The 26,578-nt window shown below is 47.2% G+C and overlaps 3 protein-coding genes across 7 annotated transcripts; 2 read left to right on the top strand and 1 right to left on the bottom strand.

The window, feature by feature from the left end:
* Window positions 1-61: 61 nt before the first annotated feature.
* MSH5 (mutS homolog 5) lies at window positions 62-14,501 on the top strand. The gene is made up of 25 exons (XM_079147995.1): window positions 62-286; window positions 662-815; window positions 1,242-1,365; window positions 1,832-1,912; window positions 2,062-2,124; window positions 3,240-3,361; window positions 3,496-3,605; window positions 3,846-3,881; window positions 4,353-4,435; window positions 5,157-5,202; window positions 8,506-8,644; window positions 8,770-8,832; window positions 10,005-10,133; window positions 10,598-10,670; window positions 10,830-10,939; window positions 11,182-11,262; window positions 11,720-11,807; window positions 12,034-12,223; window positions 12,332-12,458; window positions 12,837-12,986; window positions 13,242-13,316; window positions 13,463-13,606; window positions 13,796-13,933; window positions 14,079-14,152; window positions 14,370-14,501. Exons 2-25 carry the CDS (start codon window positions 675-677, stop codon window positions 14,479-14,481), a joined length of 2,499 nt encoding a protein of 832 aa, XP_079004121.1. The 5' UTR covers window positions 62-286; window positions 662-674; the 3' UTR covers window positions 14,482-14,501.
* A 505-nt stretch (window positions 14,502-15,006) lies between these two features.
* SAPCD1 (suppressor APC domain containing 1) lies at window positions 15,007-16,628 on the top strand (the record flags this gene model as incomplete). Its single annotated transcript, XM_079147996.1, has 4 exons — window positions 15,007-15,120; window positions 15,533-15,673; window positions 16,159-16,254; window positions 16,362-16,628. The coding sequence occupies 4 exons, from the start codon at window positions 15,007-15,009 to the stop codon at window positions 16,626-16,628; spliced, it is 618 nt and encodes a 205-aa protein (XP_079004122.1).
* A 121-nt stretch (window positions 16,629-16,749) lies between these two features.
* Window positions 16,750-26,543, bottom strand: VWA7 (von Willebrand factor A domain containing 7; the record flags this gene model as incomplete). Of its 5 annotated transcripts, none has more annotated exons than XM_079147992.1 (17): window positions 25,576-26,150; window positions 24,993-25,274; window positions 24,442-24,538; window positions 23,741-23,851; window positions 23,087-23,282; window positions 22,799-22,968; window positions 21,046-21,158; window positions 20,690-20,806; window positions 20,078-20,263; window positions 19,500-19,632; window positions 19,229-19,381; window positions 19,027-19,119; window positions 18,477-18,778; window positions 18,257-18,396; window positions 17,860-18,040; window positions 17,530-17,748; window positions 16,750-16,889 (listed from the first exon to the last, which is right to left on the bottom strand). In XM_079147992.1, exons 1-16 carry the CDS (start codon window positions 25,807-25,809, stop codon window positions 17,581-17,583), a joined length of 2,676 nt encoding a protein of 891 aa, XP_079004118.1. In that variant the 5' UTR covers window positions 25,810-26,150. The 5 variants fall into 5 exon arrangements, with proteins under 5 accessions (XP_079004118.1, XP_079004116.1, XP_079004117.1 ...); XM_079147990.1 differs by lacking the exon at window positions 16,750-16,889 and adding an exon at window positions 26,158-26,543 and having other exon boundaries at window positions 17,581-17,748; window positions 25,576-25,824; XM_079147991.1 differs by lacking the exon at window positions 16,750-16,889 and having other exon boundaries at window positions 17,581-17,748; window positions 25,576-25,824; window positions 26,027-26,068.
* Window positions 26,544-26,578: the final 35 nt, after the last annotated feature.

Below are 26,578 nucleotides of genomic sequence, written 5' to 3'. Positions count from 1 at the left end.
CAATCAAAACCCAGAAACAGTGCAGAGGCCCGCTGCTGAGCAATGATAGAAGGCGGGAAGTTTGAACGTTCTAGCACCGCCCTAAATGCGAATGGGCCAATCAACGCTCACACTCTTCGGCGCCCCGCAGTTTACTCCACCTTCACGCCGGGTTGGATCTCTAGGCGGGATCCAGATCCTACGACCAATAAGCCGCTACGGGGGTGGGACGAGTGCGCGCGCACCCCGCCCACGCTCCGGCGAGCCCCTCCTGCAGTCTAGCCGTCTCGCGGCCGCAGCGACTCAGGTGACGAAAAGGCTGGAAAACGCCGCGAGTTGGCGGCAGTGGTGGACTGGGACTTAGAGCAATAGGTCTTGATCATTGGGCGTGGTTGGCAGAAACAGTTTAGACGCGTACAACTTGCTCCACAGGGCTCTCAACCCTTCTGCTTCCAAAGTACTTCTTGTCAGAAATGAGGGTGGGGCGCGTGGAGTTTCCCAGTTTCTGTTCTTTAGTGATATATATGAGAAGTCGCCCTCAAAATGCCCCCATACCTGGCGACCCAACTTTTTACTCCCCTCTCAGCCCTATTCATAGTTGTCCCCAGTGGGTTGGTCTTTCCGCCCACCACCCTAGCTGAGATGTCAGTTCTGAATCGCCCACACTTTTCTGTATCCGCAGAGGCTCCAAGCCCATGGCCTTCCAAGCAACCCCAGGCAGGACGCCACAGGGACTGGGACTCGGGGTAGCGTCGGCCAGCTTCCCCAGCCTAGCCCCAGCACCCGGCCTCGCGGAAGCCGAGGAAGAGGACGATGAGGAGGAAGCGCCGGCCGAGGTGTTCTGGGGAGCCGGAGCTCAAATCGAAAGAGCCGGCAGGGAGTTGATAGAAAAGACCGAATGTTAGAATAAAAGGAATTGGGAGAACTGGACAAGTCTCCTTCATGGAGTGCCTGGTTCCAGTGGGGTTTTTTCTATGTCAGAGATATGGTAAAATGATTAACAATAAGGCTTAGTGGACGCAGTTCGCCTGTAATCCCAGCGACCCGGGAGGCTGAAGCAGGATTGCAAATTTAGTTCGAGGCCAACCTGGGCAATTTAGCAAGACCCTTGTCTGGAAATAAAAAGGGCTGAGACGTAGCTCAGTGGTAGAGTGCCTCTGGGTTCAATCCCTCAGGGGTGGGGGAACAGTAAATACAATATGACAAAACCCTGCACTTACCCGTGGTTCGCATATTGGTTTCCTTTCTTCCTTGTGGGACAGATCCATCTTTGTGTGTTATGGAATTCAGGATACCTGGGCATTGCCTACTATGACACTAGTGACTCAATTGTTCACTTCATGCCAGATGCCCCAGACCATGAGAGCCTCAAGCTTCTCCAAAGAGGTGGGGGCAGAACCATGAATTCCTCTTCTCTCTGGGATTGGAAATATGTTTCACTTATATGTCCTTACCTGAAAATCTGTTTTACAGTTGACAACTAGAGGCCCCTTCTATTGGTTTTAGGAATTCACTTCATTATTTTAAAAGTATTTAATAAGTGTTTATAATGTATAAAAGCCGCAGCTGTAGTCCTGGTCAAATCAGTTATTTCTGTCATAGTTATGACTATCAGTTATAGTCTATTGACGATTTCCAGGGCAGCTCTCTTCCCTCCCACCACCCTGACAGTCACTACCTTTCTAAATCTCGTTCCTTTTACCTATATTCCTAATGTGTGGGCACCTCCTCCTCTTAGAGGGAAAAAAATAAATTCTTGAGAGGGAGAGAGGGTAGCAAGAAGAGAGCTACAGTTTCTCTCTTAGTCAAAGGATAAAGATCCTTTATCTCATTTGGTCTTTCTTTTTCTAAGTTGTGGATGAAATCAATCCCCGGTCTCTTGTTACCAGTGCCAAACAGGATGAGAATATGACTCGGTTTCTAGGAAACCTTGGTAAGGACTGGATCAGGGAATGGGACAATAGTAAAGGACTAAGATATGTAATGTTCCAGGAAGCTAGAATTGGGCTAGAGGGAGAGGGGGACAGAGGTAGAAGAACTGAAATGTACAGAATGATGGCCTTGTCTTTGCTTCACCCACAGCCTCCCAGGAGCACAGAGAGCCAAAGAGACCTGAAATCATACTTTTGCCAAGTGTGGATTTTGGTATCTCCTTCTTTTGCTTTGCCAATACCCCATCCTAGTGTCAGGGCTGTGGAACTCTGAGTGGATGATTGGGATAGTATTCAGATTGGGGAGCCAAGTGGGTGGAGGCTGGAATGAACTCAGACCTTTTATACCCCCATCACCTTCCTTTCTACTTTCCTTTCTCCTAATTCCACCCCATCATCAGAGACCTCCCCTCAGATTTATTGCTTATAAAAAATTAAAAGGCACTGAGTGGCTCTGATGATTCATAAGGCACTTCCATAACCTTCCTAGGTTTGCAAAATAGACAGGGAATATGTTCTATCCTAATTAGATGTTAGGGCATTAATATTATTAGTTCCTCTATCAATATAATCTTTTTAACCAAAATCTCCAATTCCAGACAGATATCTTTCTTTCAAAGTTATTACTCTTTCTCAGGTTGTGTTCTTAGCCAAACATCTTTGTATTACATATGTAATAAAAGGAGCATTAGACCAAGAATCTGAAATTTTTTTCTTTCTTTCTTTTTTTTTTTTTTTTTTTTTTTTTTTTTTTTTTTGGTACCAGGGATTGAACCCCAGGTTGCTTAACCACTGAGCCATTGTTGTATTTTACTTAGAGACAGGGTCTCACTGAGTTGCTTAGGGCCTCCCTCAATTGCCGAGGCTGACTTTGAACTTGAGATCTTCCTGCCTCAGCCTCCTGAGCTGCTGGGATTACTATTGCACCTGACTGAAATTTTAGTTCTTGCTTCAGCTTTCCATTAATTACCCAAGTGAGCTTGGGCAAGTCACATCATCTCTCTTGCTTCTAATGTCTTGTTCTTAAAATGGGATGGAAAAAGCTGGGCATGGTGACACATCCCTGTAATCCCAGCAACTCTGGAGGCTGAGACAGGAGGATCACAAGTTCAAGGCCAGCCTCAGCAATTTAGTAGGCTCTAGGCAACTTACTGAGATCCTGTCTCAAAAAGTAAAAAGGGCTGGGGATGTGACTCAGTGGTAAAGTGCCCCTTGGTTTAATCCCCTGTACCAAAAAAAAAAAAAAAAAAGAAAAAGAAAAAGAAAGAAAGAAAGGGTGTTGAAAAATTTGACTATGAGATCTTTCCCTCCCTTTCCACCCCAAAATAGGTCTAGAGATAAGCAAACAACGTCTCCTTTCTGGAAACTACTCCTTTGTCCCAGAGTCCATGACTGCCACTGAAAAAATCCTTTTCCTCTCCTCTATTATTCCCTTTGATTGCCTTCTCACGGTGAGTTGGGTCCTGAGGTTGAGTTCTGGAAGATACTGTGGTCTAGCTGTGGAAAATAATAGTTTTTCCCTAGTGTTGACCAGCCTCCAGGACATTATCATCACCCCCAACTCCACTGCTTATCCCCCTCCCAGGTTCGGGCACTTGGAGGATTACTCAAGTTCCTGGGTCGAAGAAGAATTGGAGTTGAACTGGAAGACTATAGTGTCAGCATCCCCATCCTGGGCTTTAAGAAATTTGTGTTGTAGGTTATTTCACTCTAACTTCAACCAAAGTAAAGTGGGATTGGGAGGTTTAAAAAATAAGCCAGGGGTAGGGAACAGTGACCCAGTAAGTCAAGTGCTTTACAACCAGAGAACCCAAGGGACTGTGGAGCTCTGAAGGGATGATTGGGACAGTATTCAGAGAGGGGAGCCAAGTGGGTGGATGTTGGAATGAACTCAGACCTTTTATACCCCGTCACCTTCCCTTTTGCCTGTATTAGGACCCATCTTGTGAGCATAGATCAAGACACTTACAGGTGAGGAGGTGGAGGCAGGCTGCCATCTCTCAGGGATAAAAGGCTTAAGTTTAATGCTCTAATAATCCTAATAAGGCTCTAGTTTCCCTAATCCTGGAGTTATTAAGATATCTTTCCCTGAAGGAAAGGGAAGGGGTGGTGGGGGTTGGGGGTGGGGGAAGAAAGGAAGAAAAGCAAAAAGATATCACTTTGCTTTTGTGTCTTTTTGTGTGTGTGTGGGGGGGGGGGGGGCGGTGCTAGAGATCAAACCCAGGGCCTGGCATGTGCTAGGAACGTGCTCTACCACTGAGCTACACCCCTGGCCTATCACTTTTCTTTTCTTAAGGGAGAAACTGAAGCATAAAAGAGAGATAAGTCTTACATCAAGACTTGATTTTAGAAGGATGTTAGAAGGATGTTCATAGTCCCCATTCTGTTTTCTCAGTCCTCAAAAATAAAGTTACCCCAAAATCTTTCATTTCTCCCTGATAGTGTTCTACAGATTTTTAAGAGTGAAGCTCACCCTTCAGTGTATAAAGTAGCCAGTGGACTGAAGGAGGGGCTCAGCCTCTTTGGTAGGTGTGCTCCACCCCTAACCCCACACTAAAAACCTGCAAGAAAAGCTGTTAACTTCAAAGTGTGTCCTAGCCCCTCCTTTCCCACTTTACTCCCATTGTCTCTTCCAAGCCAGTTCAGCTTTCTTATCTGAGGTTAAGCATCTCCCCATACCATACCTGTATGGTATCTGCATATAGTTATGACTTAACCAATACTATGTTCATTCCCCAGGTCTGTGTGAATGTTTATATAGCTGGATACCTGCTAGGAATTTTGGGAGGTCCTTTGTACAGAGGAGAGTTATGTAACTTCTATAACTCCCTGTGTTTGATTTGTAGTCTATATATCCCTCCTCTTCATTTTATTTGTTTATTTCTATGTGGTGCCAAGGATCAAACCTAGTGCCTCACACATGCCAGCAGGTGCTCTGCCACTGAGCTGCAGCCCCAGCCCTTGATTTGTAGCCTTTATAGCCTTTTGGATGTAGGGTATATTAGGGACATGGCCCCAAGTATTTGCATCTTTCAATGAGTTGTGTCTAATTTTTACATATGTGTGTTGGGCTCTTTGTGAATATTATTTATGTCTCCTTCCTGTATTTTTCTGGCTGAGCATTCCCATGAGTGTCCCTCCCTTCCCCCATCTCCATGAAATCCTAGCTGCCTTTGTGTCCTGTGTCTGAGTCTCCAGGCCAAGTTGCCTTGTAACAAGCTCACTCCCTGCCCACACTCCCCACAGGAATCCTCAACAGGTGCCGCTGTAAGTGGGGAGAGAAGCTACTCAGGTGAGTGGATCTCAGACATGCTATACACTAATGCATGGGTCTCATGTACACAGTGCATACTGAGCCCTATTGATAGCAGTCTACGGATTCTCACACACACCACCCCATCTAGTAATAATAGTAAAACAACTACCCTGTTCTGAACTCTGGCCAAATGTATGTAATTCTTAAAATAATCCCATGTAGTAGCTAGTATTACCCTCATTTTATGTTGTCAGCACAGATTTACCCGTTGATGATATACAGACTTGCACATTTACAAGTAGCAGAAACACCACAAAATACTCATGTAACACTAGGTGCTATCTTTAATTATAAAAGACATTTGAATGAGTCAGTGATGGAACACTTGTCTAGCATGTGTGAGGCCTTGGTTTTTGTCCCTTGTACCACAATAAAAAAAAAAAAAAAAAAAAAAAAAAAAAAAAACCACAAACTTGAGCTATTCTGTGATGACTCCTAAATCATGTCTCTAGTTCTGAATTCTCTACTTGGAATCTAATTGAATATCATTGCCACCCATAGTTTCCTCATTGCCACCCATACTTTTCTCAAGCACCTCTAACTCAGGACATCCAAACCCAATGCCTACAAAAGGCTGCCCCTGCAGCCTTTTTCTGGTTAATGGCATTGCTGGCAAGACAACTTCTCAAGCTATGAACTTTGAATAGATGCTTCTCTCCCTCACCCCCATATTCAATTATTCACTAATGTCTATGGATTCTATCCTGAAATGTCTCTCTTACCCATCCCTTTCTCCTTTCCATTGCTTCAATTCCAGCTATAGTCATTTCTTACTTGGAACATTGCATTTGCTTCCAGATTGGTCTCTCTGCCTCTTATCTCTTCTTTTTCCAATTATTTCTTCATTCTGAAATACTTGCCATGCCAACACAGAGATCTAAGAGTGTCACACTACTTTCTTTTAAACTTTAAGTAGAGAAAAAAAAACAAAACAAAACCAGGAAGCTGCCCGTTACCTGCAAGATGAAGATTAGCATCTTGTGCAGTATGATGTTCAGGCTCTCTCCCATTCACTGAGTTAATTTGCAGACTTATCTTCCCAAACTTCTAAGTCCTTTCCTACTGGATCCACTGTGCATTCTAGTTATTTAGGGCTACTTGCTAAAAGGAAACACATCATTCCTGTGTTTACACTTTTCCTTCGGGAAAATCTTTCACCTCTTCTCCCTTTGTCAAAAGTTTATGTCCTCTTCATGAGGCAAACCGTGTAAGTGAAGCATTCATAAGTACCTATAAGGAGATAACATGTACCTTCCTTGTGATTACATGGTGCTTGTTTTTCAGTTGCACTGTCACATAAGGTTAGAATTAGCAGTTAGTGAATTTGCTTGCCTCCATAGCTGTGAACTCTTATCCAGTGGCCATTCCTGTTACCTCAGGGCCTAACACATGGCCTTGTAGGTAGTAGCACTCAGTGAATAAACATGGCACACAAATACAAACATACTAGCACATCATCTCTAAAAACTCAAGAGTAGAAAGCTTTGGTAGCCTATAGGTGCATACATTGCCTCACCCTGCTGCAATGTATACATTTTGGGATTTAATTTAGAATAATTTCTGAAGTCATCTCCAGGTAATTGGTTGGAGTAGTTTAATTATCCATCTGCAGTACTTCAAGTATAGATCTCTAATCTCAACCAGGGATGGAAGGGAAGAAATTCTCAGTGGAGAAGAGAACGAGTTAAAGATGGGGGAGGAGTGCAGATTTTCCAGATGGGATATGCAGGTTGTGGAATTGGCCTGATGATGAATTAAAGAATTCACTGGCCTAAACCTGAACAGGGTATGAGAAGGTAACTGAATGTCACATTGTGCTTTAAAGAGCACTGTCCTGGCTGTCTGGAGACCTGAGTTTGAGACTCAGATGTACTTCTCAGAATGACTTCAGACAACTTGCTTATCCACTAAGGGCCTCATTTTCTCAGGTGTTAAATTAGGGAATTTGTCTAGGCTAATTCCCTAGGACTCCCATGGCACTAGTAGAAGATGAGTTAGAGATACATACATGTTGTGTAAGAGCATCTGCTCAGTGAGGCTCATGTACTCTCCAAAGAGAATGTGGTGGGTATTTCTAGAATGACCTATACTGCTGGGGTTGAAGCCCTCTGTAGCCAAGGAGTAGAGTGGAAGTGCCCAAAACCCATCCTTGAATCCAACTGGATCTTCTGTTTCATTCTAATTTGGGCTATTCTGACCCAGGGTAATCAGTTATAGAGGGTAATGTGAAATACATATCAGCAGGCTCCAATGACTCTACATGGTAGCTTTTAGATAAAATTCTTAATGGTTTGCTCTAATGTAGAAATGAATCCATGGGCTCAAGTCCTTTCTCTTTATAGCCATAGAGAGACAGGGATAACCAGAATTCAATAAACATGGAAAAGACATTTTTTCCTGTATACTTTTTTCATTTATTAGGATATACTTTTTTAAAAATTCATTTTTATTGTAAACAAATAGGATATATCTTGTTTCTCTGTTTGTACATGAAGTAGAGGCATACCATTTGTGTAATCATACTTTTACCTATTAGGATATACTTCTAACATGTAAAAATACAAATAATAATAATATAAACCTCTATATTTCCATCAGCCAATTTAAGACACTCTTGGGTTGACTGTGTAGCTCAGTGGTAGAGCATTTGCCTAGCATGTGCAAGACCCTGGATTCAATTCCCAGCACTGAAAAAAAGAAAAGTGAAAATAAGAATAAGACACTCTTAAAGCCTCTTCAATGTTCCTCTCCCCACCAATCTTTTCTTTGTAGAAATTACCATTATTATGAATTGCAGGCTTATCATTCCACATGGGACAGTTACATATTTTCACAGAAGAACAAGCAAAGACAAATGTCTGTGCTATTTCCCAAAGATACTTTCACAGCTAAATACAGATAAGCAAACTCATACTGACTCACCCTCTCCTACTCAGCCACAGAGAGAGCTATAGTGTTGGCACACAAATACCTCAGCACACTGCTCTCCCTCTAAAATATTGACAATATCCATCACATATCCACATGGAATGACACATGGTCTTATCCATCAAACCATGATATACAGACACAGTCATACATCTCGCAGTTGTCAGTAGATACACATAAACATACCCGCATAGATAGGACATTGCACTTGCCAGTGCATTTCTATAGCATGTCATGGTGCACATTGACATAATCCCCAGGAATTTCCAAACATGTTTTGACAAATTGTGATCAAGACAGTAATGAAACAGATGTAATTTCTAGTCCTCCCTTCCAAATCCTTCCTTCCAGGCTCTGGTTCACACGTCCAACTCAGGACCTAGAAGAACTCAATTCCCGTTTGGACGTCATTCAGTTTTTTTTGCTGCCCCAGAATCTGGACATGGCTCAGATGCTGCATCGGCTTATGAGTCACATCAAGAACGTGCCTGTGAGCCCAGGGTTCAGGGCTGGGAAGTAAAGAAGGAGGTTGAAGGCTAATCATGGATATTAGCTTCTTGAGGGACATTCAGGTGGAAGAGAGAAAATAGCGATTTTTCCTTTATTTGACTATAGTTGATTCTGAAACGCATGAAGTTGTCCCACACCAAGGTCAGTGACTGGCAGGTTCTCTACAAGGTAAGACTTCCCTTCTTGAATCCCAGAAGTCCAAGTTAAGCCTCTTGGCCTATATTCCAGACCTTTTTTACTCTAGTCACCTGGTTCAACTTTATCCTATCACTTTTTTAAAAAATTATGTATGGTGAAAAATGTAAAAAAATATTTGGAGAGAATAATATTATTAATCCTTATGCAAATTTCAACACTCACTCACTCATGCCAATCTTATTTCATCTATATCTCTTCCTACTTTTCCCTTTTTAGATTATTCTGAAGTAAATTCCAGCCATTATTTAATTTTATCTATACATATTTCAGTGTGGTTACTTAAAAAATTATTATTGTGTGTAGTACTGGGGAATTGAACCTAGGGCCTCTCATGCTAGCAAGTGCTGTACTCCTGAGCTACATCCCAGCCTATATTTTTTTAAATTTTGAAACAGGATCTCCCTGAATTGCCCAAGCTGGCCTCAAACTTGCAGTCCTTCTGCCTCAGCCTCTCAAATAGCTGTGATTACAGGCATGCACCATTCATTGTACCTGGCTACCACCTTCTTTTTAAATTTTCTGCATGTGCTTCTGCCCTTACTAGAGTGTGAACTCATTTGAGTCAGGGATTATTTATCCTCCTTGTCTATGTAGCCTCCATGTTTAGTACAATGCCTGGCACAGTTTTTGTTTTGTTTTGTTTTGTTTTGTTTTATTTTGTTTTTTCACAGTGCTGGGGATTGAACTCCTGGGCCTTGTGCTTGCAAGGCAAGTACTCTATCAACTGAGCTATATCCCCAGCCCCCTGCACAGTTTTATAGTTGCTATCTCCTATTTGTTTTTGCCTTTGAGATTTTCACTTTGTGTTTTTCCCTGTTGATCTTTGGTGGTTTTGTTTGTTTGGTTGGTTTTGGTACCAAAGATGAAACCCAAGGGTACTTAACCACTGAGCCACATTACCAGTCTTTTTTTTTTTTAATTTTGAGACAGGGTCTAACTAGGTTGCTTACAGCCTCACTAAGTTGCTGAGGCTGGCATCAACCTGCAATTCTCCAGCCTCAGTCTCCTGAGCCACTGGGATTACAGGCGTGCACCACCACACCTGGCTTCCTATTGGCCTTTGTTCTCCTTAGTCTGTCCCTGTCCCCTTCCCTTAGCCCAGCTTGGGTGGGGGTCACCTTCCTTGCTGCATTTCTCCTCAGACTGTGTACAGTGCCCTGGGTCTAAGGGATGCTTGCCGCTCCCTGCCCCAGTCCATCCAGCTTTTTCGGGACATTGCCCAAGAATTCTCTGATGACCTGCATCACATTGCCAGCCTCATTGGGAAAGTGGTGAGTGGAAGGAAAGATTGCATATTGGGAGATAGGGAAGAGGAATGGGGCTGGAGAATGGAGAAGGACTGAGGTCTGGGGAATATCGTATGGGAGATGGGGAAGCATGGGAGATGTTGAGGTCAGTCAAGTGATAGTGACACAAGGCTGTAACTCCATTGTTCAGGGAGGCTGAGGCAGGAGGATCACAAATTCAAGGCCAACCTTTATTTTGAGACCCTATCTCAAAATAAAATTTTAAAAAGGATGGCTGGAGATGTAACTCAGTGTGCAAGGCCCTGGGTTCAATCTCCAGTACTACCACCACAAAAAAATAAAAATAAAAAAGGATGGTCAGAGGAGGTAGCCAAACATTAGGAAAAGTGTCTGGAAAATTAGGGTTAAGATAGGATCACAGGTAGAATTGGGCCCCAGGACAGAGATGGTGTTGGTGATAAGAAACAGCTTCTTATCTGTCTCCACAGGTGGACTTTGAGGGCAGTCTTGCTGAAAATCGTTTCACAGTTCTCCCCAACGTAGATCCCGATATTGATGAGAGTGAGTGTTGGGTGCGGGGATGGGCCTGTGAGCCCCAAAACAAAACCTGCCCAGCAGTGGAGTACCATTCTCAGCAGAGGGTCACCACACGTAGGAATCATCATAGCAACCAGATCAGGGACCTTACTTTCAGTATCTACATGCCTTCCACCCTCCTAGAAAAACGAAGGCTGATGGGTCTTCCCAGTTTCCTTACTGAAGTTGCTCGGCAGGAGCTGGAGAATCTGGACTCTCGTATTCCTTCATGCAGTGTCATCTACATCCCTCTGGTGAGGACAGGAGGTGGGGTGTAGCCTCCAGGGTTCTTTTAGAGGAAATATTAGGTTTATGAAGGACATTTTGATAGATAAGAAAATTTGGAGGGAGGAGTCTGAAGATAATGAACCTTTTGATGACTTTAACCTCCTGAGGGAGGCATGGGGTATACCTTCATGGATTTTTGGGCTTCCTTTAGGCAGAGAAGGTGCCCAATAGGTCACTTCTTACTCTATCTCCTCTTTACTCTCCCCAGATTGGCTTTCTTCTTTCTATTCCCCGCCTGCCTTCTATGGTGGAGGCCAGTGACTTTGAAATTGAGGGACTGGATTTCATGGTAAGACCCTTAACTTCTGTGGGAGGTGTAAAATGCAGCAGCTGCGGGAGGGCCTTGCCCCATCAGCACAGCCCAATAGAGATTCCTCTTCTGTAGTGGTGTTTTGGGTTTTTTGTTTGTTTGTTTTATTTATTTGTTTTGGCCTGCCTGCCTGCCTGCCTTTTTGGTACTGGGGATTCTGGATTGAACCCAGGGGTGCTGTACCACTGAGCTATATCTCTACCCCTTTTTATTTTCTGTTTCTCAGTAAATTCCCTAGGCTGGCTTCAAATTTGTAATCCTCCTGCCTCAGCCTCCCAAATTGCTGGGATTATAAGTGTGTGCTCCATTGCACCTGGCTTCCTTGGAGCTCAGTTATGAGACAAAGGAGAGAGAAGTCAGGACACTGGAGGTGCGGTTAGAAAAGTGGGAGGGGAGACTAAGGTACACGGCTCACAGCTCTATCCCTTGTACCCAGTTTCTCTCAGAGGAGAAGCTGCACTATCGCAGTGCTCGAACTAAGGAGCTGGATGCATTGCTGGGAGACCTGCACTGTGAGATCCGGGGTGAGAAAAGCCAGAGGCTGGAGCTTGGTGATGCTTCCAACAGGCACATTTTCTTTCTTTCTGCTCTCAGTCTGTCTCTCACTCTGACTCTACATATTCTTATCTGAATGTCTCTGGGAGTCTCAGAATGAATCTGCATGCCTGTTTTCAGGTCCCTCTGTGGGTGTATCTCTCCTTCACTTTCTCCTGGAACTGACCCCTAACTCCCTCCCTCACCCACTTCCAGACCAGGAGACCTTACTGATGTACCAGCTGCAGTGCCAAGTGCTGGCAAGGGCAGCTGTCTTGACCCAAGTACTGGACCTTGCCTCTCGCCTGGATGCCCTGCTGGCTCTTGCCAGTTCTGCCCGGGACTATGGCTACTCAAGGCCCCATTACTCCCTGCACCTCCATGGGGTACGAATTCATAATGGCAGGTGAGAAGAGAGGGGGTTGAAGACATAAACTGTGCAAGGCCTCATATTTTGGAGGGTTCATCTGTCTGGATCCATGGACCATGTGAGGTACTTCTCTACCCACTGTAGACATCCTCTGATGGAACTATGTGCCCGAACCTTCGTGCCCAACTCTGTAGAATGTGGTGGGGACAAAGGCAGGGTCAAAGTCGTCACTGGACCCAATTCCTCAGGGAAGAGCATATACCTTAAACAGGTGAGGAGGAGCCCTACAGCTTGGGTTTTGGGCATCTTCTACATCTTTTCCACCCCGACCTGCCAACTAACACAGGTTCTCTGCTCTTCCACTTCCATGTTCTCATTCTCTAGCTAAGGAACAGCCATATTCTAATGGATATTTCCATGACCTAAACTTCCTGTGTTCCCTTCTGCATAGGTACATGCTATTTCCAAGTATGCCTCTACCCACTCCCCATCCCTCTTTACTGATTCTGGATAGTGGGTTCTATAGCTTTTTTTCTTTATTACACTGCATCCATCTTTCTTTGATCAATCATTCATACCTTCAGTTGAGCCTCACTTTTAATTCAGCCCACACTACCAGACTCCAGGTCCTATTTCCTCCCTTATTCAGGTAGGCTTGATCACGTTCATGGCCCTGGTGGGCAGCTTTGTACCAGCAGAGGAGGCCGAAATTGGGGCAATAGATGCCATCTTCACCCGAATTCATAGCTGTGAATCCATCTCCCTTGGCCTTTCCACCTTCATGATCGACCTCAACCAGGTCAAAGGGTGCAAAGGGAGGTGGGATCTGGGAAGGGGATAATAGGGAAGGAAACTGATCCCAGAAAAGCATTCCTTCTGTTGCATGTCCTCAATACTTGGGGCAGGGAGCACCCAGGATGAATGAACTATACACAAATCTCACCATGAAAGAACTTGCAGAACAGTAAACAACTATTCATAGGCTGACTGGGGTTAGTACATTATAGGCTTCAAATGCTAATGAAATTCTCCTTGTCCACCTCCTGTCCAGCAGGTGGCGAAAGCAGTGAATAATGCCACTGAGCGATCTCTGGTCCTTATTGATGAATTTGGAAAGGGAACCAACACGGTGAGGGGATAAACTGAGGGGGAAACGGAGGGGAAATAGGGATGTGTTGGCAGAAAAGACATAGAGGACAGGAGAGGGAAAGGCCAGGGCAGTTGCAGAGAGGCAAATGAGCAACCTGGGCTCCACACCCCACTCCCTCTGTGCAGGTGGATGGGCTCGCACTTTTGGCTGCTGTGCTTCGACACTGGATGGTGCTTGGACCCATGTGCCCCCACATCTTTGTGGCCACAAACTTCCTGAGTCTTGTTCAACTACAGCTGTTGCCACAAGGGCCCTTGGTGCAGTATTTGGTGAGGAAAACATCATTATTTCTACAGGCTTCTAGGTTGAGCGTTTCCCAGAGGTAGGGATTGACCCTTCCATCAGAGCAGGGGCTCCAGTGCTCCTTCCCTCTGGTTAGTTCCCACAGGGACTGGCCAGGGGTTTTAGGGCAGTAAATGGGGATTAATGATATATGCTGCCCCCTTTTGTCTTTTAAGACCATGGAGACCTGTGAGGATGGGAACGACCTTGTCTTCTTCTATCAGGTTTGCGAAGGGGTTGCCAATGCCAGCCATGCCTCCTACACGGCTGCCCAGGCTGGGCTTCCTGAAAAACTCATTGCTCGTGGCAAAGAGGTGAAGAGATTCATGCATCCAACTGCCTCTGTCTCAGGGCTCCCTTCCATTGTCCGTACTCCTCGTGGATACCTGGGTGTCTGGGCCCATAGGATTTCTGACCCTGATTTTCTTTTCCCCACCCCTTCCACCTTCCTGTTCCTAGGTCTCAGACTTGATCCGCAGTGGAAAACCTATTAAGCCTGTGAAGGAGTTATTAAAGGAGAACCAAATGCAAAAGTGAGTGTGGCCTGGTGTCTTCACTTCTCCTGCAGCCCTTCTCCCCATCACAGGGCCTTAGCAGCCTTCCTCCAGTATTGTGCCCTTTAAGGACTCACTACTTCTTTCTCATACCCCTAAATCTTTGAGGTCCTGGGTATCCTGTGCTACATTCTCTGTTCAAGGATTTAGTTATCAGTTTTCCCAATAAATCTCACCATTCTCTCCCCCACTTCAGTTGCCAGACATTAGTGGATAAGTTTCTGAAACTGGATTTGGAAGATCCCAGCCTGGACTTGGACATTTTCATGAGTCAGAAAGTGCTGCCTGCTGCCACCACCATCCTTTGAGTCCTTCCTCTGCCCTCCCCAACAACCTGAGACCCAGGGGCTGCAATGCCTTCTTGGTTTCCTTACCTCCTTCAGACCCAGAGTTCTCAGTTTCCCTAGAAATTTGTTTCATGTTAGGAATAAAGCTTATTTTGATTAATGTTATTGTTTCCTTAAGCCATCCAAAACAGAACAAGAGAATAGGAAAGAGTTGAAACACCAAGCAAAATTCCACAGAGGAACCTGCCCTACCTCACTAAAAATACCGTGACACTGCTATAGGAAGACCCTCAGATTCTTCCCTAGGAGACTTCATGAGAAAAAGTCACTTAAGAAAGGCCCTAGGAAAAAAAGAAATGGAAGAGGAGTCAAGAGAGATGACTTCTCCCCTTAACTAAGAACACCTTAGCCTTAGACAGACACCACAGGAAGGGGCCAGAGAAGTTGAAAGACAAGCCAGGATGGGTGTGAGGCAGGGGCAGAGGGGGAGGGACCAGCTCAGACTGTAGCAGAGGGAGTGGCTGCATCCTTCCCCACCTCAGAGCCATGGGGAGCCCGGGTTCTGCTGGGCAGCCCCTGGCACAGGCTCCCTACACAGTTCTGCTTCTGCCACTGGGAACAAGCCGCGAAGACCCAGGGGCCCAGAGCTTCTTCCTTTGGGTAAGTATTAGCCCAACAAGAGGTCCCTTTCCCTAGATCTGTCCTTTATATATTTTTTCTGTAATTTTTTTAATTTTAATTTTTACAGACTGTATTTTGATTAATTGTACACAAATATGGTACAACTTTTCATTCTATGGTTCTACACAATGTATATTTACACCATTCATGTATTAATCATAATGTACATAGAGCAATACTGTGTCTCATTCTACTATCTTTCCTTCCCCTGTCCTTTATATTTCTACTCAACTCCAAGGACCCATAGGTCTTCTCCCTTACTTCCCCTTTCCCTCCAGGTCCTCAGTGGCCAGCGTGGACTCACACTCAGTAACCAGTGAGCCCAAACAGGGGTGAGGGAAAGGGGCCATGGCTGTGGGACAAGTCAGCCTCTGCTTATTGTCTGACCTAGCTGCAGAGGATGCAGGCTCTGGAGAGAGAGCAGGATGCCCTGTGGCAGGGGCTGGAGCTGCTGGAACATGGCCGTGCCTGGTTTGAAGACCATCTGAGGGAGGCACAGCAACGGCAGCTGCATTTGGGAGCCCTTGGTGAGGTAGGGACTGCCCCTGTGTGGTAGGGTTGGGGAGGAAGGAGCAGGGAGTAGGTGGACATGGCCTGAGACCACTCTGGAAAGGGGAGAGTTAATGGGTAGGGATCATGAATTAGAGGCAACATTGGAATGACAGGATGCCACCAAGTGTTAGGTCCATGTTCATTGTTCCCGCTTGGAGGAGGTTGGTCTGCATTCCATTCAGAGGGACATGATTTGGATCACTCCATGGGGAGTAGGGAGTGGCCTGGGTTATTCCAATAGGGTAGGGATGGATAGGAAGGATCCATATGGGGGGGGGGGGTTGTATTATTTGAGGGGGATGGGGATCTGTACTATCACAGGGATGGAGGTGGATTTTTCCACTGCCTGAAAGGGTACTGAGATGAGGGGATCCATATGAGGAAAGGAATGGCCTATGAAGACAGAAGAGTGGCAGATGGACCTGAAGTTTTCACCATGTTGTCAGCCTCCAATTTCTCCTTTAGAATTTTCTAACAGATTTACACTCGGAGCCTGGCGGCCCCCAGTTAGCCCAAATTCAAAAGGTGAATATCTGTTTGCAGAATCTGATTCAAGGAAAGGTAAGTTTATTGTTTTTAGTTTAAACTTTTGGGAAATTGGAGGAGAGAAGGATATTGTTGGGGTCAGTACCTCATTTAACAGAATTCACAGTGAATCTCACCACCAGTTCTCCCCACATCCATTGAACAAGGCCAGTTCCTGCACCACCCAGAACTGGAAGGAAAGGTCCTGGAAGCAGAACTTGTGGCAGCAACAGGTATTGGAGGTGGGGGACAGAAGCCCTGGCCCCATGGGGTGGGGAGCATACAGATGCTTAGTCCATTTTTCTCCTCTTCTCCAGGAGTTATCAAGGCAGCAAATAGGAATCATTCAGCCCCAGGAGATGGCTCAGCTGGGCTGTCCCCAGGGTCAGAGAGGCCCTACCCGTGTGTAAATCTTCCTCAGTCTAGTGAAGGAGGAGTTTTGAGTCAGAACTTCCTCTCCTTATTCTGTCTTCACCTGACAGCCCAATGGCTCCAATTCTTGGGTCAACAGTGTTCAGACATCTTGGTACATATTTATCCTCTGCTCCTAAAAATTTCTGTTTCCTCTTCTTGATGTCTCATGCCCTCACTCTCCCTATATGATATGCAAAAATGATCTTTCTTTGAAATTCCTCAGGGGCGAAGACATGTTCATTGAAACCATCCTTTAGCTTTGAATAGAAAAATAAAATAGAAGCTGCTCCAGAGTTTAAAATAAAAACAACTGTATAAATAACACTTCCTGGTACCTACCTCCTTCCAAAACTAGTCTACTCCCCATATATCTTCCCCTCTACCTGGGCCTGGGAGAGCATGACTAAACATACTACAGAGAAAGAGTAACATTTTCAAAAAAAAAAAAATATGTTTGGTTTGGTTTCCATAAGGGTTAGAGAAAGTGCATTGCCAGAAAATCCATTGCCTTCTATCCCAATCTTGCTGTTTTTTTGTTTTTCGAGTCTAGGTATGGAACTCGGCCTTAACCATGCTAGGCAAATGCTGTATCCACTGAGAACACCAAGCTCATGATTTTTAAAGAAAGAAAAGGCCTGATGTAGTAACCCGTGCCTGTAATCCCAGCTACTCAGGAGGCTGAGGTAGTAGGATCACAAGGCCAGCCTGGGCAACTTAGCAAGACCCCGTTAAAATAAAAAATAGAAAAGGCTGGGGCACAGTGTTGCCTAGGATGCCTGAGGCCCTGAGTTTAATCCCCAACAGTGCAAAAGAAAGAGAAGGAACAAAGTCCAGAGAAGGAAAACCTCCATCCCAGCTGGGAGAAATAAAGTCCTGAGGCCCATCTCATGGTCTCACTAGTGGGGTAGATTGAAAAGGTGGAGACTCATCCCTCTAGGTGCTGTTTTGTCAGCAGGCGGCAAGGCTTAGCAGGAGTACACCTCCAACTGTGCCCCACCAGGGACTGCCTGCCTTCCCTCCAGCCCTGCCTTGAGTCACCAAAGTGGAAGGATGAAAGACAGGAGTGGCGGTGGTGACGACAGGCCCAGATGAGTAGGCAGGGGCAGAGAGCTGGTCCTGAGGGGAGAGGGAGGGAAGGTCAGGTGCACTAGAGCTTTGTCCAAATTAAGCCTACACTGCTCTCCTCTTGCCCTGCCTCTCCTGAGATAAAAGGTGAAAGCACCTCACCTGCGGGCCTGGGGCCAGAGCCAGCACCAGAAGCCGCAAGAAGGCATGGGTCGGTGGCATTAGGCTGACTTCTTGACCCAAGGCGGTCACAGTCACCATCACCACAGAGTCCGGGGCTGCTGAGTCTGGAACTTCCAGCCACAAGCGTCCCCAGGCGGATTCATTCAGCCCCACTCGAACCCTTGAGAGTGGTTAGGAACATGAGGCTTGAAGCCCCAAGGAAGGCTCCCAGTGGCTGAGAGTCCAGGGGTGAGCCAAGGGCAGGAAAGGGGATGCAGGGACTCTTAGGGCTAATCAGAACGGTTTAGGGGCAGGATTTGGAATGAAGAGCATGGGGTCACACCCCTAGAACCAACGGGTGGGGTCAGAACCCTGCAGGAGGGTATAGAGGACTCACCTAGAGAGGTTGGAGGTGAGGGCAAAGCTGGGGTTGACAGATATCCTAATATCTAGATCCTGAGGTACTGAGAAGCTGGCGATGCGGAGGCTGAGAGGGGCCTTGCTGCCGGGGGTCAAGAAACCTGGGGGACCACTGAACTGCAGAGAAAGACCAGTCAGGGGGGAAAAGTCCCTAAGATCTCTCCAACCCAAGCCCGCACCTTCTCCTGAGGTCTTACCTCCAGAAGCACAGGGGCCACAGTGCAAGGCTGGGGGGCAATCCTGTGCAGGCCCTGACCCCCTCCATCCTGGCCAATGAGCTCCAGGGAGAGAGGTCCGGGGGTAGACAGCAATGTGGGTGGCAGTGAAGCTGTGAGGAGACCTCGCTCTGGGGGTCCTAAGGGCTCCAAGGGCACCTGACCCAGCTTAGCACCCTCTGGAACCCTTCTGAGGATGACATGAGAGAATTGTGGGGGAGAATCCCCAGGGTTGCCTCTGGAACCCAGCCCTGTCACTTCTACCAGCAGCTGAGTCTGGAGACCTGAGACAGGAAGGGAAAGAAGGGGAGGTCACATGGGTGTATTATATAAAATCCACAAAGCTGTACACTTAGTTATGGTTCTTTATGCAATAAAAATGTGTACATATACAAATATGTATCCATGGACATGTATGTGTATATGTACATATGTATACACATATGTATGATTATATGTATGTACACACACACACACACACATTCACATACATAATGAACTGAGGTTGGGGGCAGACAGGGAATAGATGTACCTGCAACAGGCTGAGTCAGAGGGTAAAGGCCAGGGTGGGGCCCATCCTCCATGGGGATACCAAAGTGGAAGAGGAAGTCCAGGGAGGTCTGGGCTGTGGGAGGGTGAAGGCAGTCAGGGACCTTCTTGAGAGGAATGTGCCTGATATTGCTCTCTGAGCCCTGAGTTTCTCCTTCCCTTCCCAAGAACATCTCCCTCCTTACCTTGCACTCTCACCCGAGGGGTGCCCTCAGCTGTGACTTGGATCTCCCAAGTCCCTCTCTGTGGGGGGTCAGTCAGGGTCACCATCCAGAATTGCCCAAAGCGGTGAGTATGACCCAGAGGACCCACACCTTCTTCTTGGCTCTGGAATACTCCTGGGATGGGGATAATAGATTGTGTGCATGAAACAATCCCTATCCTTTAGCACATGCCCCCTAGTTCTCCATTCTCCATCTAAATTTTTCTCTCTGCCTTGAGCCACACATGGAGTACCAGCAGGGTTCTTGATCCAGAAGCTGCTGATCTCCCCATGCATCCGGACTGTGACCTTCTGAAGTAGTCCATCAACACTGAACACAAGTGGCTTGCCAGGCACTATGACAGGAGGTTCCAGGGGAAGAGTCACCTTGGGAGATGGGCAGGACCAAAACACACGGGAGAAAGTAAGGCATGAAATGAGTGGAAACAAAGAGCAGGAGAAAGGCAGAGACAGAGAGACACCAAGTCACACCAGGAGAAGGGATACTAATGAAGGCACACTTACTATGTTCAACAACAAAGCTGGAAGTGAGAGATTCAGAATGAGGTGACTACTTCTTGTTCACCCTTAAAAGAGGGAAGGATTTTTTGTGATAGCCCTGAGCTAGGCCATGGTAGAAGGGAAGTTTACCAATTTGAAAGGGCAATGTGGAAGATAGATAGCCATGGAGCTCAGAAGGAAAAGAAAGTTCCTTGTCCACACTTCTGACTGAATGGCAACAAAGCACCCCTTTCTCCTTTGAGAAGTGAGAAGAGGTACCACAGTTCTCAGCTCTGAGCAGAGAGCACCAGGCCCTCTGGTATCTACTTACCAGAGCAGCCATGCTCTCCCCAACAATTGCTGCCACATCCCGAATGTGCTGGTCTTTGGTGAAGATCACCTCTCCTCCTGAGGCCAGGGCCACTGCTTCATATGGTTCAAAACGCACAGGAGATAGGATCTCACGCCGAGCTCTACCCTGAACCCTCGATGGGTCTTCAGTCACCAGGAACGTCACCTGTGGCCAGAAGACAGTCCAATGCTTGAGGTGTCCAAGGTACCATATAGTATTGTAAATGAAGTTCTATTCTGCTCAAAAGTTCTGCAGAATTGATGGTTAATGATAAAGTCTTTCTGTCTGTATTCTGGATGCTTTCACAGTATTCTAATGATACAACCCTCTGACCCTCAATAGTTAGCTGCCCCTTTGTAACCATCAGGTTTTATGGTAGAGTTTTAGCAACTAGTTTTCCAGTTCTTCAAATAGTTTACTGTGCAGGTTCAAATATGAATTCAGAAGTATTAAGAGTAGGACTATATAGTTAAAGGCATAGCTAGCCTGGCCACCTTAGTGTATGGTGTCACCATTGTTATGAGGCTATTGTCATAGGGTCACTCCCATTCTTGGGTGGCTAACACTGGGTCTCTCACCAACTGTGCTCACCCTGCACCGCCGCTCCTGACTCAGGGATTCTACCCGGTTGGTGAGAAAGGCATCCTTGGGGGAGGCATCAGTGAAGACAAAGATGTCTGAAAGTGGAGGTGTGTGCAGCAGGGCTAGCTGGCAGGGAGGAAGAGGGATAGTGTTAAGAATCACAGCAGCGGGGTGTTGGCAGAGCCAGGGAGGACAGAGTAGAAAGGAATATGACCCTGGAACCCTGGAGTGAGGCTAGTAGAACTAGACTCTGAAGGGCCTGGGAACAGAGGCTGGGGAGGATTTTAGCTCTATCTCCCTCTGGTGGCAGGGCCTGGAAAAGGCAGGACAAGCAGGAAGGGGGAAGAGGAAGGGACAGGTCAGACCTCCAGGGCAGACAGGCACATCTCAGGCTCATCTCCACCCCCCAAGGCGTGGATTTCATTGAGTTGCTGCCAGAAGCTGTCAGGATCACTGGTTGTAAACACAGGGCCGAACCCTGGGCAGGAAGAAAGGAAGTTGAGGTGAGTAGGAAAAGAGCTCCCCTCATTCCTACCCTGGACCACCTCCCCAGTATAGAGGCCTGCGTACTCCTGGGGTATTCTTTGCCTAGCATGCAAGAGACCCTGGGTCCAATCCCCAGTAAAAAAGAAAGGAAAGCAGGGTTAGGGTTAGGGTTAGGGCACAGTGGCGCACACCTGGAGGGGCTGAGGCAGGAGGATTGCAAGTTCAAAGCCAGCCTCAGCAACTTAGTGAGGTACTAAGCAACTCAGTGAGAACTTGTCTCTAAATAAAATATAAAAAAAGGGCTGAGGATGTGACTTAGTTGTTAAGCAACCCTGAGTTTAATCCCTGGTACTAAAAAAGAATGTACATTATTCCTTTTTATTTATATGACTTCCTATACTCATCAGAGAGAAGGGTAGAGTCAGACAGGGAAAGTGGGTCTCCACTCCCTTAAAATGGTAGCAATTCCTCTGGAATTACTTTTTTTTTTTTTTTTTTTTTTTTTGTATCAGGGATTGAACCTAGGGGTGCTTAGTCACCGAGCCATATCTCCAGCTCTTTTTTTATATTTTATTTAGAGACAGGGTCTCCCTGAGTTGCTTAGGACCTCACTAAGTTGCTGAGGCTGGCTTTGAACTTACAATCTGCTAAGGCTGGACTCGCAGTCCTCCTGCCTCAGTATCCCAAGTTACTGGGATTACAGGCATGTACTACCATGCCCAGCTTTGAGTGAACATTTATGGACATTTTTTATGCCTACATAAAAACTAGGCCCTCAGTGTCCTCATCAGAAAAGTCAGAGAAAATAATAGTACTTACCTCAGAGACTTATTAGGTGGACTAAATTAATTTATTTTGTAAATCTTAGAACAGTGCCTGGGTATAGTGCAAAAATCTTAATTATTCATTTATTCATGCCTTCACCAAACATGTAATAAGTCCCTATTAAATGCTTAAATAAGATTTATAAGACAAAAAGACAAGCCTTCCCTTTAGGGAATTTGCAGTTTGAGAGGCATATCTGTATATGTTATATATCTATAATTTTTTTAAGTGATAGGGATTGAACCAAGGGCTTCATGCATGCTGGACAAGTACTCTACCATGTAGCTAAAACCCCAAACCCCCCGGAGATATTTTATTTGATTATTATTTCAACCCTGGGAGTTAGATAAGGTAGGGTTGAAATCCACTTTATGAATGATTAAATTGAGGCCAAGGGAGATTAAATGGCCAGCCCAAGAACACAGTAAGACTGGTGGACCCAGGCCTGATCGCAGACTTCTAGTTCAGTAGGAAAAAGAATATAATGTAACTAGATATCTCAAAGGAACAGACCCACCAACCCCTCATCTTCATCCCAATCTTTGTCTATAAGAAATGGAGAGATGAAAATGAATTATTAGCAAGAAAGCTGAAGAAGGCAGAGACCATATGCCTAAGCATGGATTACACATTAGACTTATGGAGAGTGCTGCCATTTTGCAAACAGAAGAAGTGGCCACTTGCATTCTATATGCACACAGGTACCCAGTAGAGGTTCATTCAGGAAGAGTTACCATGAGGCCCACTTCCTTTATCCCTTGCCCTGGACTTCCCTTCCCTCCACTGCCCTGGCCAGACCACAGCTACCTGGGTCATGGAAAGGCACCAGGATGTAGTGAGAAGGCTCCATGGGACCACCCTGCCGCTGTTCCATGATGTGGCGAGCTTGGATTTTGGCAGCATTGATCTCCTCACCCATGCTGCCAGTGGTATCCAGGACAAAGCTCAGGCTAGATGCTGGGGTAATGTCCAGTAGCCTGGGGAGCAGGCCAGAAATATAGTGAAGGATCTGCATATTTGTCCCCAAACTCTGGTTTCTCAGTTCTCCCAGGAGCACAAACCCATCAGAGGACCCATCTCTAGGAGGGCACTAACCTGGAGAAACCACTGTCTCCCAGGCGGCTTCTCAGGAGTGTGAAGGCCTGGATAGAGGCCAGAAGGGCCAGTTTTGCAGCCTGGAGGTGCAGCATGTGGTGGGGGGAGAATCCTGGGGATGTGCTGTCCTTGTTGATGCCTCCCCGGGGTGGCTGGGAGCTGCTCTGGTCAAAATGGCCCCCATGGCTACATTTCCCTGGGTTGGGGAAAGAGATCTGGAGGGTAGAGGTTTAAAAAAAAAAAAAAAAAAAAAAATCACACTGCCTCCTAAGAAAATTGGGGACTTCTGCCTTGGTATGACCCTCTAACCCCTTACCAAAGTATCAGTAGGAAATTATGGCACTGTAGAAGCAAACCCAGAGTAAACATGGAGGGGTTAATCACATGATAGATCCCCAGATCCCTCCAGTCAGTCTCCTAACACTGCCCACAGGCAAGAGAAAAATCCTGTGAGTGGAGCAAGAAGCTGCTCTGCACCCAAAGATCATGGCCTCTTCAGTGGACCTTCATCCACCCATCCCATTCCCAATAACCTCTCCTAGGAAGTGATGCAATGGCAAATGGGACAAGGGCCTACAGGACTAAGACCCTGTGTAAGTGGTCAAAGGAAATTACTTTCTCTCTTTACTTCTGGGGAGTTTTCTTATCTGGTACCTGGAGGTTTCGGGGGATGAGTTCCAAAGTAGCCAGAGGTGAGGAGTGTGAAGCCCAGCAAATTCCCAGGGCAGCTGAGCTCCTCACAATCAGTGCAGGTAGGATTGCCCACTGAGAAGAGAGGGAAGGGGCTAGAAATGAAGCCTCAGCCACCCCAAGACTTTTTCCCTGCCACCCAACTTCAGTCTTCACTCTGGGATGGAACAAGGTGAAAGCTCATAGGCACCCTGGCTAGACTTTCTGAACTAAAATCTGGAGTTCAGGGCTGGTAGTGGGACTGGATGTTTGAGACTGGGGCTGTGCTAGAAAACTCAGGAAGTATTGGAACCAACTGCATGGGGAGTCCGTCTTCTGTGAGCTATAGTAAGGAAGTAAACTTATAATGAACAGGAGGCAAATTCTGGGTCCTAGTTTAGCTGGGAGGCTGAGCAGGACTATGAGAGGTCATAGGAGCCAGTGAGGGTAGGGGAGCAAGCCACATGAAAGATTAGTCTGAGGTCTGAAGACCTGGTCCTGGCTGTTCTCCCCGTGACCCTGGTGAAGTCACTTAACTGACCTGGTCTTTAGTTGAACTAGGGGACCTCACAGTTCTTGCAGAGATGAAATCACATAGAATCCTATGTGACCTCAGGATGTGACAAAGGGTGCACTGAGAGATGGTGGCTCTGAGTTCCCACCTTACCACAAGATCATGGCCATACCTTGTGCCAGGCTCCAGAGCTCTTGCCGTGGCCAGAGGAGGTGAGGGTATGGCTGCTGCTCCCCCAGTTCCACCCAGTTGCTGTGACTGTAGAAATCCTGGTCCCCAGGGAGAAGTGAAGGGGAACAAGGCACTAGTCTGATCTTGTCATGAAATCCAGCCCTAACGTGCTACTCCTTCAAATTCCCACCCAGAAAGTCTTCTCCCACCCCACTACTCCCATCACCCTCCAATGCTCCTCTCTTCATTGCCCAGAACAGAGCTTTGGCCAAGGGGAGTGTCCCAACCCTCTTCCTATCGTGGGAGTCTAAGCCAAAAGCCTCTCAGTGGCCCACAGATAAGCTGCTCCCCCTCACCTCTCCCACTCGTTACTATCCTCTCCCTCCCTTTTCTCCAGCCACAGTGGCCCCTCAGGAAGCACTGCTGGTTTGGAAAGTAGGTCAGAGCCTCATCCCGCTAGAGTAAGGGTAGACAAGGCATGATTAAGGTCAGACCCCACTGGGAAAGGAAAACTAAAGACCCCTCTGGCCATTCCCCCTACTCTGTTCTCACCTGCAAGGCATGAAGTGCAGCCCCAAGGCGTTGGCGGGCCAATGTGTGGTCAAGGGCTCTAGCCGCCACCAATGTCTCCTGCAAAGCCCCCATCAAGCGGGTGCGTCCCTGACTTAGACGCTCAGCATCAAAATGAAGGTCAGGGTCATTCCTGGAAGTTGGCAGGAAGTCCTGGGCTGCATTGGCACGGGACACCTCACCTAAGGCTGCTCGGAACCGCCGGGAAGGAGACGCAGGTCCAAAGTAAGCAGCAAAGAGGTCGTCAGCAAGAAGGGTTCGGCCCTGGTGAGAGTGGTAGGGAACAGGGGCTCCAGGGAAGCCCCGAGGACTGGATCATTGTCCACATTGTCAGCATTGTCATTGAAGGCTGGTGTGGGTGGAATAATAGAGGGTGCTGGGCCCTAGGAGAGTGGGCAGCCTTGGACCTTTCTGAGGAGGAATTCCTGATCTCAGGACCAGGGGAGGTGAGCAGGTGGGGAGATACCAGTGTCCCTTCTCTTAGTGACCAGGGCCCTCAAGGGAGTAGAAGTCCCAGAGAACTGGGGAATCTAGCAGGGATGTGAGGGGCTCCAGGGATGCTCACCAGGTAGTCCTCTAGACGAAGTGGGGGCCGGTCTGGTGGTGGCTGCTCCAGGAAGAGCTGCAGGGTGACGTTGAGTGCAGCCTCCTCAGTCAGGTCCTGATGGGTGACGGAGCCGGGGGCAGCCAGGAGGCTCCAGATGTTGGGAAAGAAGGCAGAAGTAGGGGACAGAAGCAGCTGTAGCAGAAGCAGCACTGAGGGGCCCTGGTGGGACAGGGGCGCCTCTGCAGAAAGCATGGCTGAGACATGGACCTAGGGAATAGAAGTCTCTCAAGGGAGGAGGAAACAGCAGATCCAATTGTTTGTTTTGGCTATTTGTCTCCAGGGGCAGCTGCTTTAGTCGCCTCCTTTCATTTTGCTTCAAATGTCTCTTCTGCTCCAGCCTGGCTCCCCCACTGTCCCTCTCCGTCACCCAGACAACCTGAGGGACTTATCAAACCAATAGGGAGATCACCTGCCATGAAGGGAGTCCAAGGCTCCTTCCCCAGGTTCTCCTCTCCCAGTCCCAGGTCAAGTTCCCAGCCCTGCCCCAGAGACACCCCCATGCATAGGAAGTCAGAATCTCTTCTCAGGCCTCTTTCCTACCTGGTTGCTGGGTCTCCTGGGCAGGACTAGCCTGGGTGTAGTCACAGGGCACTTAGGTCAGAGTTATAATTAACCAGGCCTCCAAAGAGGGGGAGGGAGGCCTCAGGAGATGGGGGCAGAACAGACAGCCCCTGGCCCTCTACTCATGCCTGCCCAGGGCCACAGAGGCCAGCACCAGGGCGGCACCAAGGCAGGCTTTCTCCAGCTGCAGTGCGGAGGTGAGAAGAGCTGGGGAGGAGGAAGGGAGCAAGCAGCATGACTCAGGCCTGGCAAGATGCCAGGGACAGACCCAGACGCACCCTTCTGCCCACCAGGACCCAATGCCTGGTTCCCAGCCTGCAGCTACACCAGCAGTCTTTGAGGCCTTACGAACCCAGCCCTCTGCACCTGCTTCTACCCCTACCACATGCACAGATAAGAG

The sequence above is a fragment of the Sciurus vulgaris genome (genome assembly GCF_902686455.1).
Source record: "Sciurus vulgaris genome assembly, chromosome: 7".
NCBI classification, from domain to species: domain Eukaryota; kingdom Metazoa; phylum Chordata; class Mammalia; order Rodentia; family Sciuridae; genus Sciurus; species Sciurus vulgaris.
The sequence above is the reverse complement of the archived record's forward strand: the minus strand, read 5'-3'. Positions and strand labels throughout refer to the sequence as shown.